General features: G+C 51.4%; 1 protein-coding gene across 2 annotated transcripts in view; it reads right to left on the bottom strand.

Annotated features, from left to right (window-relative positions):
• The window catches only part of PLCB2 (phospholipase C beta 2), a 203,852-nt gene that overhangs the window by 146,576 nt on the left and 40,841 nt on the right, over positions 1–16,435 (bottom strand). For both annotated transcript variants that reach the window (XM_075330434.1, XM_075330435.1), the window contains exon 2: positions 3,661–3,738. In XM_075330434.1, coding sequence (XP_075186549.1) covers positions 3,661–3,738 — 78 coding nt within the window. The remainder of the gene's footprint in view (positions 1–3,660; positions 3,739–16,435) is intronic.

Raw genomic sequence — 16,435 nt, 5'->3', positions numbered from 1 at the left:
TGATCCGATGTTTTATTCCTGAGAAATCCACATTTTTCTTAATATGTAAATTAGTTGCTAACATCTATGGTCTGGACATAGCTCTCACTAAGACTCTGCCTCCAAATGGGGCATTACAAGTGTGAGACATGTAGATCAGGAGAGCAGAATGTCAGTCATTACATGTCTCACACTGATAATGCCCCACTTGGAGGCGGAGTTTCAGTGAGATCTATGTCCAGACCATAGATGTTAGCAACTAATTTACATAATAAGAAAAATGTGGATTTCTCAGGAATAAAATATCAGATCGAAGGTATCAAGGTGTCATTTTATTCCATTTTCTTTGACCTACACACCCATAAAGACAGCCTAGAAGGGTTGATGCTACTGGCAGATTCCCTTTAAGCAGCATGGGCAGTTGTCAACAGCATGTGATGCTGAGCATAGTGATTGACTGCAGCAGTAATGTACATTGGAGTCATTACGTCACCACTGTCACCTGTCATCAGAGACTGAGACTAAGGTAAACAGCCGAAATACTACAAGGGAAAGGTGTGTACCAGCTCAGTCTGTTGGAGAAAAAAACCTTAACATAAAAATTCCATAAAATGTTTATATTTTATTGACTTGGGAAGGTTAAAAATATTTTTTCTCTATTGTGACTACTGCTATACCAAATTGCTCAAGGGCTGCATCTCGCCCTCTTCAGTAGGTCATTATTGACTGGCTGCAGTGGTGACATCATGAATACATCATAAGCGAGTGCTGCAGCCAATCATTGGCCTCAGCAGTGATGTCCTTGTAGCTGGCTCAGTGATTAACAGAGCAGTCACATACAGTGTAGTTATCACATCACCACTGCAGTGAATATAGCTAATCTTGCCATTTTTAACCTCCCCAAGCCAAAAAAGTAAAACATCTTGTTCACAGAAAACCCTAACTAAACTTTGAAAAAAAAAATATTTTTCATTTTTGGTAGGTGTTACAGAATATCTAATAGGTGGGTTTTTCTAGTTATTCCCGTCCCTGTCTGCTGCCTGTCTTTCCTCCCCTGTCTCTGTAATTACTGGGGGAGGAAGGACAGGAGGAAGGAAGGACAGGCAGACAGGGGTCGGAAATACTTAGCAAAACCAGACCCACCTATTAGATATTCTGTAGCTGATGTCAATCAAGTAACAGTGCATTTCACAAACTTTACTTGTCTGTATTTCAGAAAGTATGCATCCGATCTCACAACTAATGGTATGTATAGAATCAGCGTGATAGCACCAGTATAGCACTGGATTATATAGGAAAATCCTGGTGGTTAGTTCTCTTTAAATATTTCAGAAAATACTGCCCTTTTCTAACCTCATTGTTCTTAAGAGGCACAGCCTTTTGGTATTTCTACGACACTACATACAAGTATTATCCCCAGATCTTACCTGTGTGGAAAATCTGAGGCATACAGCAGTACATTAAGGACACTGTCACGGACTTTCCCCTGTTGTGTAGTTTTGTGACAGGTTCTAGGTCAGAATCTCACTTTGTCTTATGGGACTCTACAGATTAAATGAATTCCCTTTCCTTTGGGGAGGAGAGGGTTAATTCCAGCAGCTCCTGACTCCTGGTCAGGTGTTTTCCGGTGGGGACCATGCCCAGGTTCTATAAATACTCTCTACTTCCACTAGGGGGTGCCGGTTACTTCCTACCATTTGGAAGCTTGGCCAGGAGGTGAAAGGAGCTGTTATTTACTCTCTCAGATGTGCTGTTGGCTGCAGCATTGCAGTTTGCTGCAGCATTTTCAGGTGTGTTTGTTCTGGTTTGGAAGTTCCGCAGTAGTTTGTTTATTCCACCCTTTTTATGTTGTCTCCCCTCGTGCACTTTTTGTGTCTCTTTTGTGTGTGGTTGCCGTTTGTACAAGTAGGTTTTGTTGTTGTTGTTGTTACCCCTGTCTGTCCATATTCATTGGTGGGGTGTGGACTCCTGTTCTTACTTATTCCCCCCGGGTGGTGGGTGGTGGAGGGGGGTCATAATATCAGGGACGAGGACAGGAGATAGAGCCTAGGGTGGTGACCTGGACCTCCCTACTATCAAAGCTATCTCCAGGGTTAGGGTAAGCGCAGGGGTCCCAGCTTTAGGGCCAGTACAGGCTCCTCTGGGTTCCCTTGTCACGTCCATGACAGAAACATGTACTTCTTTGGGTACAAAAATTCAGCTCCGTGTGTTACAAGTTTACGCTTTAGCTACTGTATAAATATTTATACCAGACAGATGTTCTTTTTCTCCGTAAGAGATAATATTTTGCCTATTAAAATCTTTCAAAGGGGGGAAACCATTCAGAAGCTTATGGGTTTTTAGCAAAAAGTGAAAAGTTTTATTGTCATCAGTTTTTAGGACAGTAAAATAATAAAATAATGCTTTAGGCCTCATTTATGTCATGATTCCTTGACTCAACGAGTGACTGTTGCTGTACTATGGAATCAGGGCGTGTAGAGCTGTCAGCTGGGTAAGTGACAGCTCTGCCGTCCACTATGAGACTGGGAGGTGCTGGGTTTCTTCAGGTGTTCCCTATTCTCTATGATTGCCCAGCTACTTAGCTGAGCAGTTAATTGCAGAACACTGCCAGTTGTAGTATTCTGCTCAGTGGTGCTTGTTGGCCTAGTTTATCTGCGCTCTGTCTTCTGATCTATTGCTGCCAGACCTCGGTCTTCATCTGACCTTCCAATTGCCTTGTCCTTTTCCTCTGATCTGCTACTATCCAGGTATTCTGACTTGGGACTGTGACCTTACTACACCTCTGTTTATCCCCTCAATCCTTGACGTGCTGTCTTGGTATCTGATCCCGAAATGTTTAACTACTCTGCCTCACGATTTGTCTGTGTAGTGCCTAGTGTCACAATTTATATGGCCTTTTTTGCCTGTGTGTCACGATTCCGATGTGCGGAGTATCTTGTGCTCTGTTATGTTCTGCCATCTTCTCCTGCAGAGCCAGTACTTGCCTGTTCCGTTGCGCTGAGCGTTTTGCAGGATTAGATGCTCTACTGTTTGTCTTGAGCTCCTGTGGATGGGTTGTTTCTCAGCACTGTGTCCTACACTGGTGCTGGGAGGGACTTTCCCAGATGCTGCTCGTTCCAGGTAATTGCTCTGCTTTATTAGGGAAGGCTCACCCAAAACGTCGCCAGTCATATTTCCTGGTTCTGCAGTAAGTGCTCTTGGCTCACATTTGTGTACAGTTATCTGATCTTGGCTTCTCGACCCTGGACTGTAGTTGACTTCTGCCCGCACCCTGACTTTGTCGTTACCTCCTGGCTTCTGACCTCAGACCTTCTCATGATCACGTCTCTACCTGCTCCCTATATTCTATACATACTTTCCTGCAATCCTGACCCTCGACCTGTGTATTGATCTCCTCTCTGCCTGCTCCCTATGTCCTGTCGTATCCTCCTGGTTTCTGATCCCAGATTTTTTGACTACCTCTCCGTTCACACTGCACGCAAGTAGTATCTAGCGCCACCTAGTGACTAGCATCACACTACCATTTTTCATCAGTGTGCTGGATCAGTGTAACATCTGTTTTTTGTAAATGCAAGGAAAAAAAATCCAAGCATCTGCTAATTATTAAAAAAGGAAATATGAGTAGAAGGTTTAGGAGACCATATAAAATGTATAAAATGTGGTAGATAAGAATATCCATACCTTGCTCTGGAAAGTCCAGTACAGGTAATAACCTTTCAGGTCAACACGCAGAATAACTGGGGACGCTGTAGACGTTTCCTGTAAAAATCAATACAAATTAAATTATTGACATATTTACATGAAAACCTGCCAATGTCCTGCACATTTTATAGATTTTCTTCCTGAAATATGAGCTCTGTTACAGTCCTCATTCCCACAAAACCTGCAATCTAACTCCAATCCCGGCTGTGTATTACAGCTGGCTCTTGTTGTGTGCAGAGCGAGGTCAGCACCTGAGCCTGCTCTACACAACTCTTATGTCTTCTGTATGTATATATATATACTAGCTGTACTACGCGGCTTCGCCCGGGTTAATAAATGCTGTTAACAAAATAGAATGTATTAACAAAAATGTATTCTGCACACAAAAACCACAAAACAAATAGATAGAAATGTAATTATTAAAAGGCACAAACTAAGCTAATAGAAGCATTTCACAACATATATTTCATCATCACAGATATTCCACACAGATGTAACTAAATTGGCCAAGTAATGTGCTCCGTCTATCTCTTTCCAGGTCTGTCTCTTTCCCCGTCTGCCTCTTTCCCCGTCTGCCTCTTTCCCCGTCTGCCTCTTTCCTCTTCTATCTCTTTCCCCGTCTGTCTCTTTCCCCGTCTGTCTCTTTCCCCGTCTGCCTGTCTCTGTCTGTCTCTTTCTTTGTCTGTCTCTATCTCTCTGTTTCTTTCCCCCATCTGTCTCTTTCCCCGTCTGTCTCCCCGTCTCTGTCTGTGTCTTTTCCTGTCTGTCTCTTTCCCTGTCTGCCTGTCTTTGTCTGTCTCTATTTCTCTGTGTCTTTCCCCATCTATCTTTGTCTCTCTGGTTGTCTCCTCCTTCCCTGTCTGCCTGTCTCTGTCCCTGTCTGCATGTCTGTCTATCTCTTTCCCTATCTGTCTCTTTCCAGGTCTGTCTCCTTCCCTGTCTGTATTTTTCACCGTCTGTCTCTGTCTCTTTCACCGTCTGTCTCTTTCCCTGTCTGTCTCTATCTCTGTCTCTTTCCCTGTCTGTCTCTGTCTGTCTCTTTCTCTGTCTGTCTCTTTCTCTGTCTCTCTCTCTCTGTCTCTCTCTATCCGTCTCCCCACTGACATCTTATTGCCTCACATATAAGCTTCTTATACTATGAATGTCTTTTGTTCCTATAGCAACCAATCACAGCTCCTACTAATAACCTGTAGTTCCAGGCTCCATTTACTTTAATGGAGGCATGTTTTTTGGAGAGTAACTGTAAAGCGTAGGGTTAAATTTTCCTGTCAAAATATAGTCTGCGATGTTCCCTGGGTCACATGAGGTGTCTGTGCAAAATTTTGTGATTGTAAATGCGACGGTGCGGATACACTTTTCGTTTCATTTTTCCCCATTATGTAGATAGGGGCAAAATTTATTGGTAAATTGGAACGCGCGGGGTTAAAATTTCGCCTCACAACATAGCCTATGACGCTCTCGGGGTCCAGACGTGTGAGTGTGCAAAATTTTGTGGCTGTAGCTGCGACGGTGCAGATGCCAATCCCGGACATACACATATACACACACACACACACACACACACGCACGCACGCACGCACGCACGCACACACACACACACACACCACCACACACATACACACACATACATACACACACATACATACACACACACACATACACACACAGACATACACACACATGCATACACACATTCAGCTTTATATACTAGATATATATATATATATATATATATATATGCCTTTGGCTGGGAAGGTTAGAGGGTTTTTAAATAGAGCATTTCTTTGCCATTTCATTTTTTACAGTATGTTTATAGCAGACCTTTAGAGTTAAAGAGTTGTCTCTAGTGATGAGCGGGCACTACCATGCTCGGGTGCTCAGTGCTCGGAACTAGTGATGAGCGGGCACTACCATGCTCGGGTGCTCTGTACTCGTAACTAGTGATGAGCGGGCACTACCATGCTCAGGTGCTCAGTACTCGTAACTAGTGATGAGCGGGCACTACCATGCTCAGGTGCTCAGTACTGGTAACTAGTGATGAGCGGGCACTACCATGCTGTCAGGGCCAGGTGGACGGGTAGACCCAGGAGGTGGATCCACTGGGCCGAACTCCTAGATGGTGGTAAGGGGTCCGGTAGCTGGAGCACTATAGGCAGCAGAACAGTCCGTGCATACGAGTATAACGGAGAAGTCCCTGGGACCACGGAGTCACTGATGGTAGTCCGGGTGACGCAGCTCAGGTTCGGAAGCCGAGAAGATGTCAGGCGGGGTCCGGAACCTTTGGAGCGAGATGACGGGTCACCGCAGGAATCCGAGATGGTACGGACTGTCAGGATGGCAGATGGACAGCGTTCGGGGGTTTCGGAATTCGGCAGGACCGGATGGCGAGGCAGGCACGGCTCTACAAGAGAGATAGGTGAGTATATCATAGAGACACCAGGAGACCTGACTCCTAGCTTAAGAAACACGAAGATCAGGCCCCGCCCCCTTGGACATCAAACCCCTTTATACCCTGTACCTGTTTGCATCATTTCCTGTTAATGGACGCTGGCCCTTTAAGAAAGGGTCAATGACCGTGCGCGCGCCCTAATGCGCATGCGCGCGGCCCGAGTGCCAGAAGCCAGAGCAGGAAGCTGCGAGGAGGAAGCAGCAGGGCCGGGCTGGGGCTGAGAAGCCGACGGGCGCCGGGAGCGGGGACCAGGACGCCGGGGACGCGCCGGCAATGGATGCTGGAGAGCGGGGAGCGGCGGTGACCGGACCAAGGAACCGGGAAGCGAGGCAGGGGAGCCGGGGAGCGTGACAGGTGAGCCGGGGGGCAGCGCAGGGGACCCGGGGAGCGTGACAGTACCCCCCCCACGCCCCCCTCCCCGCAACCGGGACAGGAAGGCACGGATCAGCGGAGTACCCACATTCTCCCGGGGCTCCCAGGACCTATCCTCAGGACCATACCCTGCCCAGTCCACCAGGAAGAACTGTCGACCTCGTACGGTCTTCATGGCCACGATATCCCTTACCGCATAGATGTCGTCATCGGCTATAGGAGGAGGAGCCGAACTGGCAGCAGCGGAGAAGGGACCAAGGACAACCGGCTTGAGCAGGGAGACGTGGAAGGAGTTGGGTATCCTCATCGTGGCCGGGAGCTGGAGCTTGTAGGAGACCTCATTGATTTTGCTGAGGACTTTAAACGGCCCGATGTAGCGAGGACCCAGCTTGTAGGATGGTATCTTCAATCAGACGTACTTGGAAGCAAGCCAGACTAGATCACCAGGAGAGAAACACGGAGGGTCCAGACGTCTCTTGTCTGCATGTCTCTTCATCCGCAGGGTAGCACGCCCAAGGGACGCCTTGACAGAGTCCCAAATGGTTGCAAAGTCACGAGCTACAGCATCAGCAGCAGGGACATCCGAAGAAGGAGATACAGGCAATGGAACAGAGGGCTGAAGTCCGTAAACGACATGAAAGGGAGAGCTGGAGGACGACTCACTGATGTGGTGGTTATGGGAGAATTCAGCCCAAGGAAGAAGCGTGGACCAGTCGTCGTGATGGGCGTTGACATAGTGACGTAAGAAGGAGGTCAAGATCTGATTGACCCTCTCCACTTGGCCATTAGACTGAGGATGGTAGGCAGAAGAAAAGTCCAGAGTCACTCCCAGATGTTTGCAGAGCGCCCTCCAGAAGCGGGAGGTGAACTGAGTTCCTCTGTCGGACACAATGTGTGATGGAAAGCCATGCAAGCGGAAGATGTGATGTATATAGGCGTCCGCGAGTTCCTGGGCAGAGGGCAGTCCAGCCATAGGGACGAAATGAGCCATTTTAGAGAACCGATCCACCACGACCCATATGACTGTGTGTCCGGAGGACAATGGCAAGTCCGTAATAAAGTCCATCGCTATGTGTTGCCACGGAACTGAGGGTATCGGCAGAGGCAGAAGACGGCCATATGGCAGGTGTTTGGGCGTCTTGTTCCTGGCACAAGAGGATCAGGCAGAGACAAAAGCAGCGACGTCCGTGCGAAGGGATGGCCACCAGTAATGGCGTACAATCGCACCCCATGTTCTCTTCTGGCCAGCATGACCGGCTGTTTTCGAGGCATGACCCCAGTGTAACACTTTTTGCCTGTCAGTATCAGAGACATAGGTCTTCCCGGGCGGTATCTGGGCCAGGGTGACCGGAGCCACCGGAATGATTTTGCTAGGACAGATGATGGGTTGGGTAGTCTCCTCCTCCTGCTCCATGGGCATGAAAGACCTGGACAAGGCATCAGCGCGTACGTTCTTGTCCGCGGGTCGGAAATGGAGCTGGAAATCAAACCTGGCAAAGAATAAGGACCACCTGGCTTGCCGTGGGTTCAGTCGCTGAGCAGACCGCAGGTATTCCAGGTTCTTGTGGTCCGTGTAAATAATCACGGGGTACACTGCTTCTTCCAGAAGGTAGCGCCATTCCTCCAGAGCCAGTTTGACTGCCAATAGCTCTCGGTCACCGATGGTGTAGTTGCGTTCAGGCGCTGTGAAGCTCTTGGAGAAGAATCCGCAAGTTACCATCTTCCCGGAGGAGGACTTCTGCATGAGCACTGCTCCGGCTCCCGAGGAGGAGGCATCCACCTCCAAGGTGAACTGTCGGTTTAACTCCGGACGGTGGAGTACAGGAGAGGAGGCAAACGCCCGCTTCAGAGAGCCAAACGCGGCGTCGGCCGCAGGTGACCAGTCCTTTGGATTAGCCTCCTTCTTGGTCAAAGCGGAGAGAGGAGCAGTCAGAGCAGAGAAGTGAGGGATAAACTGGCGGTAGTAGTTGGCGAATCCCAGGAAACGTTGGATTACCTTCAGTCCAGAAGGAGGAGGCCAGTTGAGAATGGAGGAGACCTTCTTTGGATCCATCTGCAGTCCGGTATCAGAGATGATGTACCCCAGGAAGGGGAGAGAAGACTGCTCAAAGACACACTTCTCGTACTTGGCGTACAGACGATTCTCTCTCAGTCTTTGTAGAACCAGCTGTACGTTCTCTCTGTGGGTCTGGAGGTCCGGAGAGAAGACAAGGATGTCATCCAGATACACTACCACACAGACGTAGAGAAGGTCCCGGAAAACGTCGTTCACCAGTTCTTGAAAGACGGCTGGGGCGTTACACAGGCCGAAGGGCATCACGCAGTATTCATAGTGCCCATCGCGAGTGTTGAACGCGGTCTTCCATTCGTCCCCAGAGCGGATGCGTACCAGATTGTAAGCACCCCGAAGATCCAGCTTGGTGAACACACGAGCTCCTCTAAGCCGGTCAAACAATTCGGGGATGAGCGGCAGAGGGTACTTGTTTTTTACGGTGATTTGATTCAATCCCCGGTAATCTATGCATGGGCGTAAGTCGCCCTCTTTCTTCTTGACGAAGAAGAAGCCTGCTCCAGCAGGAGAGGAGGATCTCCGAATGAATCCCCTTGCCAGGCTCTCTGTGATGTAAGTAGACATGGCCCTTGTTTCGGCTGGAGACAATGGATATATCCGTCCTCGAGGTGATGTAGTTCCTGGGAGCAGGTCGATGGCACAATCGTAAGGACGATGTGGCGGAAGTACCTCAGATTCCTTTTTATCAAAGACGTCTGCGAAGGACCAATAGGCCGAGGGCAGTCCCGGTAGGTTCTCTGGAACCGGAGGTCGTCGGATGGGTTGTATGGTCTTCAGACACTTCTCATGGCACGAAGAGCCCCATCGGGTGATTTCGCCAGTACCCCAGCTGACTGATGGTTCGTGTGTCCGCAACCAGGGAAGTCCCAGCAGGATTTGATGGGACATGTGTGGAAGGACGTAGAGAGCGATGTTCTCGGTGTGCAGGGCACCGATACGCAGTTCTACCGGCCTGGTGATCCAGGAGATGGTGTCAGAGAGGGGTCTCCCATCCACAGAGGCAATCACTAGGGGCTTGTCGAGTGGAGTAACAGGCACCTGGTACTTGTCTACCGTGGCCTGCTGGATGAAATTGCCTGCTGCCCCGGAATCGAGGTATGCCTCAGCCGTGAAGCGCGTCTCTCCCGTTGTCACTTGCACAGTCCACGTAACCGGGCCTGAGAGAGTCCCAGCACCTAGGGTGGCCTCTCCTACCAACCCTAGGCTTTGGAGTTTCCCGGCCTCTCTGGACAGGAGCGTAGCAGGTGTGTGCCCTCTCCGCAGTAAAAGCAGAGACCCTTGGCGAGCCGCTCTGCTCGACGTTGTTCAGACTGCCGCACTCGGTCGATCTGCATGGGCTCGTGGACGGGGGCCCCAGCTGTTGATGACTGAAGTACGGAGGGCTTCTGCGGAGGAGAGGAATGCCGTACCGGACGTCTCTCACGGGACACTTCCTTGGATCGCTCCTGAAAGCGAATGTCTACTCGAGTCGCTAGGGCAATCAGGGCATCCAGGGTGGTCGGTACGTCACGACCCGCCAGCTCATCTTTAATTCGCCCCGAGAGTCCTTCCCAGAAAGCGGCGGTTAGGGCCTCGTTGTTCCAGACGAGTTCCGCAGCCAGGGTGCGAAACCGGATTGCGTATTGACCCACCGTCAGAGTCCCCTGACGTAACCGGAGAAGAGACGAAGCAGACGCGGAGGCGCGTCCGGGCTCATCAAAGGTGCCACGGAATGCCTGCAGGAACTCTTGGATGTTCGTGGTCACAGGATCCCCCTTCTCCCACAAGGGGTTCATCCACGCCAGTGCCTCACCCTCTAGATGGGACATGATGAAGGCGACCTTGACTTGGTCGGAGGCAAACAAATGCGGCAGCTGCGTGAAATGGAGGGAGCATTGGTTTAAGAATCCCCTGCAGGTCTTGGGGTCTCCGGCGTACCGGGGTGGTGAGGCCAAACGAAGTCTGGAAGCTTCTGAAGAAGTCGCCACGGGAGCTGGAGCCGTGGCTTGACTAGTGGAAGCCCGGGATGTTGAAGACGTAACTGCTGCTTGTAGCGTGTTCAGGCGGGCGTCCACAGAAGACATGAATTGCAGCATGCGGGTCTGAGTCTCACGCTGGCGTTGGAGTTCCTCCTGTACGGCTGCTAGTGCTGCAGCGGGATCCATGGCCTGATCTTACTGTCAGGGCCAGGTGGACGGGTAGACCCAGGAGGTGGATCCACTGGGCCGAACTCCTAGATGGTGGTAAGGGGTCCGGTAGCTGGAGCACTATAGGCAGCAGAACAGTCCGTGCATACGAGTATAACGGAGAAGTCCCTGGGACCACGGAGTCACTGATGGTAGTCCGGGTGACGCAGCTCAGGTTCGGAAGCCGAGAAGATGTCAGGCGGGGTCCGGAACCTTTGGAGCGAGATGACGGGTCACCGCAGGGATCCGAGATGGTACGGACTGTCAGGATGGCAGATGGACAGCGTTCGGGGGTTTCGGAATTCGGCAGGACCGGATGGCGAGGCAGGCACGGCTCTACAAGAGAGATAGGTGAGTATATCATAGAGACACCAGGAGACCTGACTCCTAGCTTAAGAAACACGAAGATCAGGCCCCGCCCCCTTGGACATCAAACCCCTTTATACCCTGTACCTGTTTGCATCATTTCCTGTTAATGGACGCTGGCCCTTTAAGAAAGGGTCAATGACCGCGCGCGCGCCCTAATGCGCATGCGCGCGGCCCGAGTGCCAGAAGCCAGAGCAGGAAGCTGCGAGGAGGAAGCAGCAGGGCCGGGCTGGGGCTGAGAAGCCGACGGGCGCCGGGAGCGGGGACCAGGACGCCGGGGACGCGCCGGCAATGGATGCTGGAGAGCGGGGAGCGGCGGTGACCGGACCAAGGAACCGGGAAGCGAGGCAGGGGAGCCGGGGAGCGTGACAGGTGAGCCGGGGGGCAGCGCAGGGGACCCGGGGAGCGTGACACATGCTCGGGTGCTCTGTACTGGTAACTAGTGATGAGCGAGCACTACCATGCTCGGATGCTCAGTACTCGTAACTAGTGATAAGCGGGCACTACCATGCTCAGGTGGTCAGTACTCGTAACTAGTGATGAGTGGGCACTATCATGCTCAGTTGCTCAGTACTCGTAACTAGTGATGAGCGGGCACTACCATGCTCAGGTGCTTGGTACCCCTAACTAGTGGTGAGCGGACACTACCATGCTCTGGTGCTCTGTACTCGTAACTAGTGATGAGCAGGCACTACCATGCTCGAGTGCTCAGTACTCGTAACTAGTGATGAGCGGACACTACCATGCTCGGGTGCTCAGTACTGGTAACTATTGATGAGCGGACACTACCATGCTCAGGTGATCAGTACTCGTAACTAGTGATGAGTGGGCACTACCATGCTCGGGTGCTCAGTACTGGTAACTAGTGATGAGCGGGCACTACCATGCTCGGGTGCTCAGTACTGGTAACTATTGATGAGCGGACACTACCATGCTCGGGTGCTCAGTACTGGTAACTAGTGGTGAGCGGACACTACCATGCTCGGGTGCTCAGTACTCGTAACTAGTGATGAGCAGGCACTACCATGCTCGGGTGCTCAGTACTGGTAACTAGTGATGAGCGGGTACTACCATGCTCAGGTGCTCAGTACTTGTAACTAGTGATGAGCGGGCACTACCATGCTCGGGTGCTCAGTACTCGTAACTAGTGATGAGCGGGCACTACCATGCTCGGGTGCTCAGTACTGGTAACTAGTGATGAGCAGGCACTACCATGCTCGGGTGTTCAGTACTGGTAACTAGTGATGAGCGGGCACTACCATGCTCGGGTGTTCAGTACTGGTAACTAGTGATGAGCGGGCACTACCATGCTCGGGTGCTCTGTACTCGTAACTAGTGATGAGCGGGCACTACCATGCTCGGGTGCTCAGTACTGGTAACTAGTGATGAGCGGGCACTACCATGCTCGGGTGCTCAGTACTGGTAACTAGTGATGAGCGGGCACTACCATGCTCGGGTGCTCAGTACTGGTAACTAGTGATGAGCAGGCACTACCATGCTCGGGTCCTCAGTACTGGTAACTAGTGATGAGCGGGCACTACCATGCTCGGGTGCTCAGTACTGGTAACTAGTGATGAGCAGGCACTACCATGCTCGGGTGTTCAGTACTGGTAACTAGTGATGAGCGGGCACTACCATGCTCGGGTGTTCAGTACTGGTAACTAGTGATGAGCGGGCACTACCATGCTCGGGTGTTCAGTACTGGTAACTAGTGATGAGCGGGCACTACCATGCTCGGGTGTTCAGTACTGGTAACTAGTGATGAGCGGGCACTACCATGCTCGGGTGCTGTGTACTCGTAACTAGTGATGAGCGGGCACTACCATGCTCGGGTGCTCAGTACTGGTAACTAGTGATGAGCGGGCACTACCATGCTCGGGTGCTCAGTACTGGTAACTAGTGATGAGCGGGCACTACCATGCTCGGGTGCTCAGTACTGGTAACTAGTGATGAGCAGGCACTACCATGCTCGGGTCCTCAGTACTGGTAACTAGTGATGAGCGGGCACTACCATGCTCGGGTCCTCAGTACTCCTAATGAGCATTTGGATGCTCGGACGAGCGTGACTCATTTACCGAGATAAATGGAAAGTCAATGGGTAACTCAAGCACTTTTCTGGAAGATTTTCCGGAAAAATGCTATATTATACTCGGTAAACAAGTTGCACTCATCCAAGCGTCAAAATGCTCATAATGAGTACTGAGTACCGAAGCTTGGTAATGCTCACTCATGATAAGTTGTCTGATGACAGAAAAAGTTTTCTTGCTTGACTCCGGAATGTCTGACTAAAGGCCTTTTCCATTTACCCAACATCCCATACCCACTGTGGTTCTTATCTAAAACAAACTCAAACACTGCGTGACATTGGATATAAAGGCCACAGCAGCCCCATTTATTAATAACTGAATTAAGCAACATAACAATACAAATCTTCAATACAAATCTTCATTGAAGAAAACCCAAAGGAGGGGGGGTACCTGAAGGTTGACCAAAACTGTTCCTTGCAGCATCGGCCCACCTCCTGACCCTCAGGCGCAACACACCGACTCGAGAGCCCTGGCCAAATGTTGCCCACACCATGTCCCGCTGAGACTCAACCCAGCCAGGCCCCGTTTTACCAAACATTTGCACCGTTAGAGGTAACCCGCTCCGGCACTGGGTTCCGTCCTCTCCTCTGTGCAACCCCCACCTTCAGACACCCCCCTCCTTTCTGCCACCGCGAGTACGCATGACCCCTTGTGCGCGCGACTCCTCCCACAACACCAGCGCCTTTTCGACCCCCGCCATAAGCCCTAAGGCCCATATATCATTTCCAACCGAATTTAAATGGACCCCGTCCCGTCGCCACAAGTCGGTGGACGCCGATTCCAAATCCGGGTGCCGAACCGACACCCCCCCCAAGCCGAGAAACAAAACGCCCAATCTCATGATTCACTTTACATCGCGCTCTATTAACAGCCTCCACCGACCTGGCCCGCCGCCAAGCCCGTCACGCAACAATGTCAGACCACTGTTACGGTTGCTGTGGCACTGGAGACTATGTTTGGATTTCTTGCTACTGCACATGTGCGAGCACTGGAGACTATGTTTGGATTTCTTGCTACTGCACATGTGCAAGCCCTGGAGACTAAGTCCTATCTTGGAGCCATTGCACATGTGCGGGTGACATCATCGCTGACACGAGGTCACATGTCTCTGACACCTTCTAAGCTGATTGGCCGCTGGTCATGTGCTTGTGACACGTGGTCACATGTCTCTGACACCTTCTATGCCGATTGGTCGCAGGTCATGTGCTTGTGGCGCTTTGCTCGGTGATAGGCCAGCGTGACGTCATTCTGGCAGCGAATTGGCTCTGGTGTCCTCCATCTTGGATGAGGCACAGAGTCTATATAAGACCCTGACGCACGCCGCCCGGCGCTCAGTCCTCTTGGTTCCTGCATAGGAGTAGACGCTCTGTGCATGTCCCTTGCGGCACGTATTCTATGTAGGTGAGCGTTATCGGTAGGGTAACGCTCTTGTACCTTGCAGCTTATGCTGTGGTCCGTATCCTCGCACCTTAGTGGAGCGGAGATAGGCAGGTGCTTGCTGCACATGGTCTGACTGGGCCTTGTGGTTCTACTCCGAGGTGAGTGCTATCGGTAGGGTAGCGCTCCTGTACCTTTCAGCCGTACTGTTGTCCGTGTCCTCGCACCTTAGTGGAGCGGACATAGGTAGGTTAGGTGGTCGTTGCTTTCTAGGGTAACGCTCCACTACGCTGCCTCCTGCAGCAGTCCGTATCCTCGCACACTAGGGGAGCGGTCATAGGCAGGAGTTTCAAGCTAGCAGCCTTGCTGCTGTCCGTATCCTTGCACCACAAGTGGAGCGGACATAGGTAGGTGCCATATTGCACACACTACACCTAGTCTCTGTGACTGTTAACTGAGACAGGTGCTTTCACGCTCACAGACTGTGAGACTTCTATGCACATTTATGTTGTATTCCTCACTCTTTTGCATTTCCACTCCTATGTTATTCTAATAAGGTAGTCGCTGTGACTTAAACAGTATATGCCGCTATTGGTCTTGGTGACACTGTGACGCAACAGTGTCAGTACCGCTTTGGTGGTACAGGTTTCCCCTATCCTCTGCCATACTCTGCAGCAGAGCTCTGCACGGTGGACCCTGACTGTTGGATAGCCTTCCATTCCCTTATTATCCGACAGCCCCCGTAACAACTACAAGATGACTAGACCCGGATGGGATGACAGGAGTCGCAGGAGGTCGCATTTAATGTCCTGAATCAGATCCCTAGACGCCCGAAGACTCAAGTCATTCCCACCCGCGTGTAGCACTACCACATCCGGTGGCCTATCCAACTCTTCATGGTGGCGCCAGGTAGGCAACGCTTCACTCCACATCATACCCCTGATGCAGATCCATCGTACTATCGCCTTCTCCCTGGGAACACCCAACTGGCGGCCATTAGGTCTTAAGGCTGCTTTACACGGTACGACCGATTGTGCAATTTCACAATCGATCGTACCCGCCCCCGTCCTTTTTGCATCACGGGCAAATCGCTGCCCGTATCGCACAAAGTCAGTAACCCCCGTCACACGTACTTACCTCTCGTGAGACCTCGCTGTGGGCGGCGAACGTCCACTTCCCGCCCACCTCCTTCCTTCACATAGCCGGCGGCGGCCGCGTGACGCAGGTGAGCTGCTGTTCATCGTTCCCGGGGTGTCACACGGAGCGACGTGTGCTACCCCGGAAACGATGAACAACTAAATTAAACGATATTATGGAACCTAGCGAGCAGTACACGACTCACGATTTGTGAGTGATACTGCGTTGCTAGGAGGTGTCACACAGGCCGGCATCGCCAGCGATGCCGGATGTGCGTCACAAAAACCGTGACCCCGACGATCTATTGTACGATAGATTGTCTGGTGTAAAGCAGCCTTTACTCCCGCGCGAAAAGCACCCCAGTACACGTACGAATGGCCGAGCACCCACACCAACAATGGTAAACCTACAAAACAAAAGGTGGCAAAATGGGGGGGGAGGGGGGGCGAGAGAGGGGCAACGGAAAGGAGAAGGGGAACATGGGGAAGAACGGGTAATGAAAACCAAGTAACATACCAACCCTACCTAACCCACTCCGTCATATTACAAGGATGGTCGCACATATGATCTATACCTAGCCGAGTCCCAGCGTCCAATCTTACGGACGGCCTGCGCGCCCAGGCCCCAACGAGCCGCCTGAGTCGCCGCCCCAATCCGAAAGGAATGAGACGCGAACTTAGCCTCGTTGAGACCGCAACACTGCAGGCACCTCCGAAAGATGCAGACAAAC

This window comes from Anomaloglossus baeobatrachus, chromosome 12 (assembly GCF_048569485.1).
Source record: "Anomaloglossus baeobatrachus isolate aAnoBae1 chromosome 12, aAnoBae1.hap1, whole genome shotgun sequence".
In the NCBI taxonomy this organism is placed as follows: Eukaryota; Metazoa; Chordata; class Amphibia; order Anura; family Aromobatidae; genus Anomaloglossus; species Anomaloglossus baeobatrachus.
The sequence above is the reverse complement of the archived record's forward strand: the minus strand, read 5'-3'. Positions and strand labels throughout refer to the sequence as shown.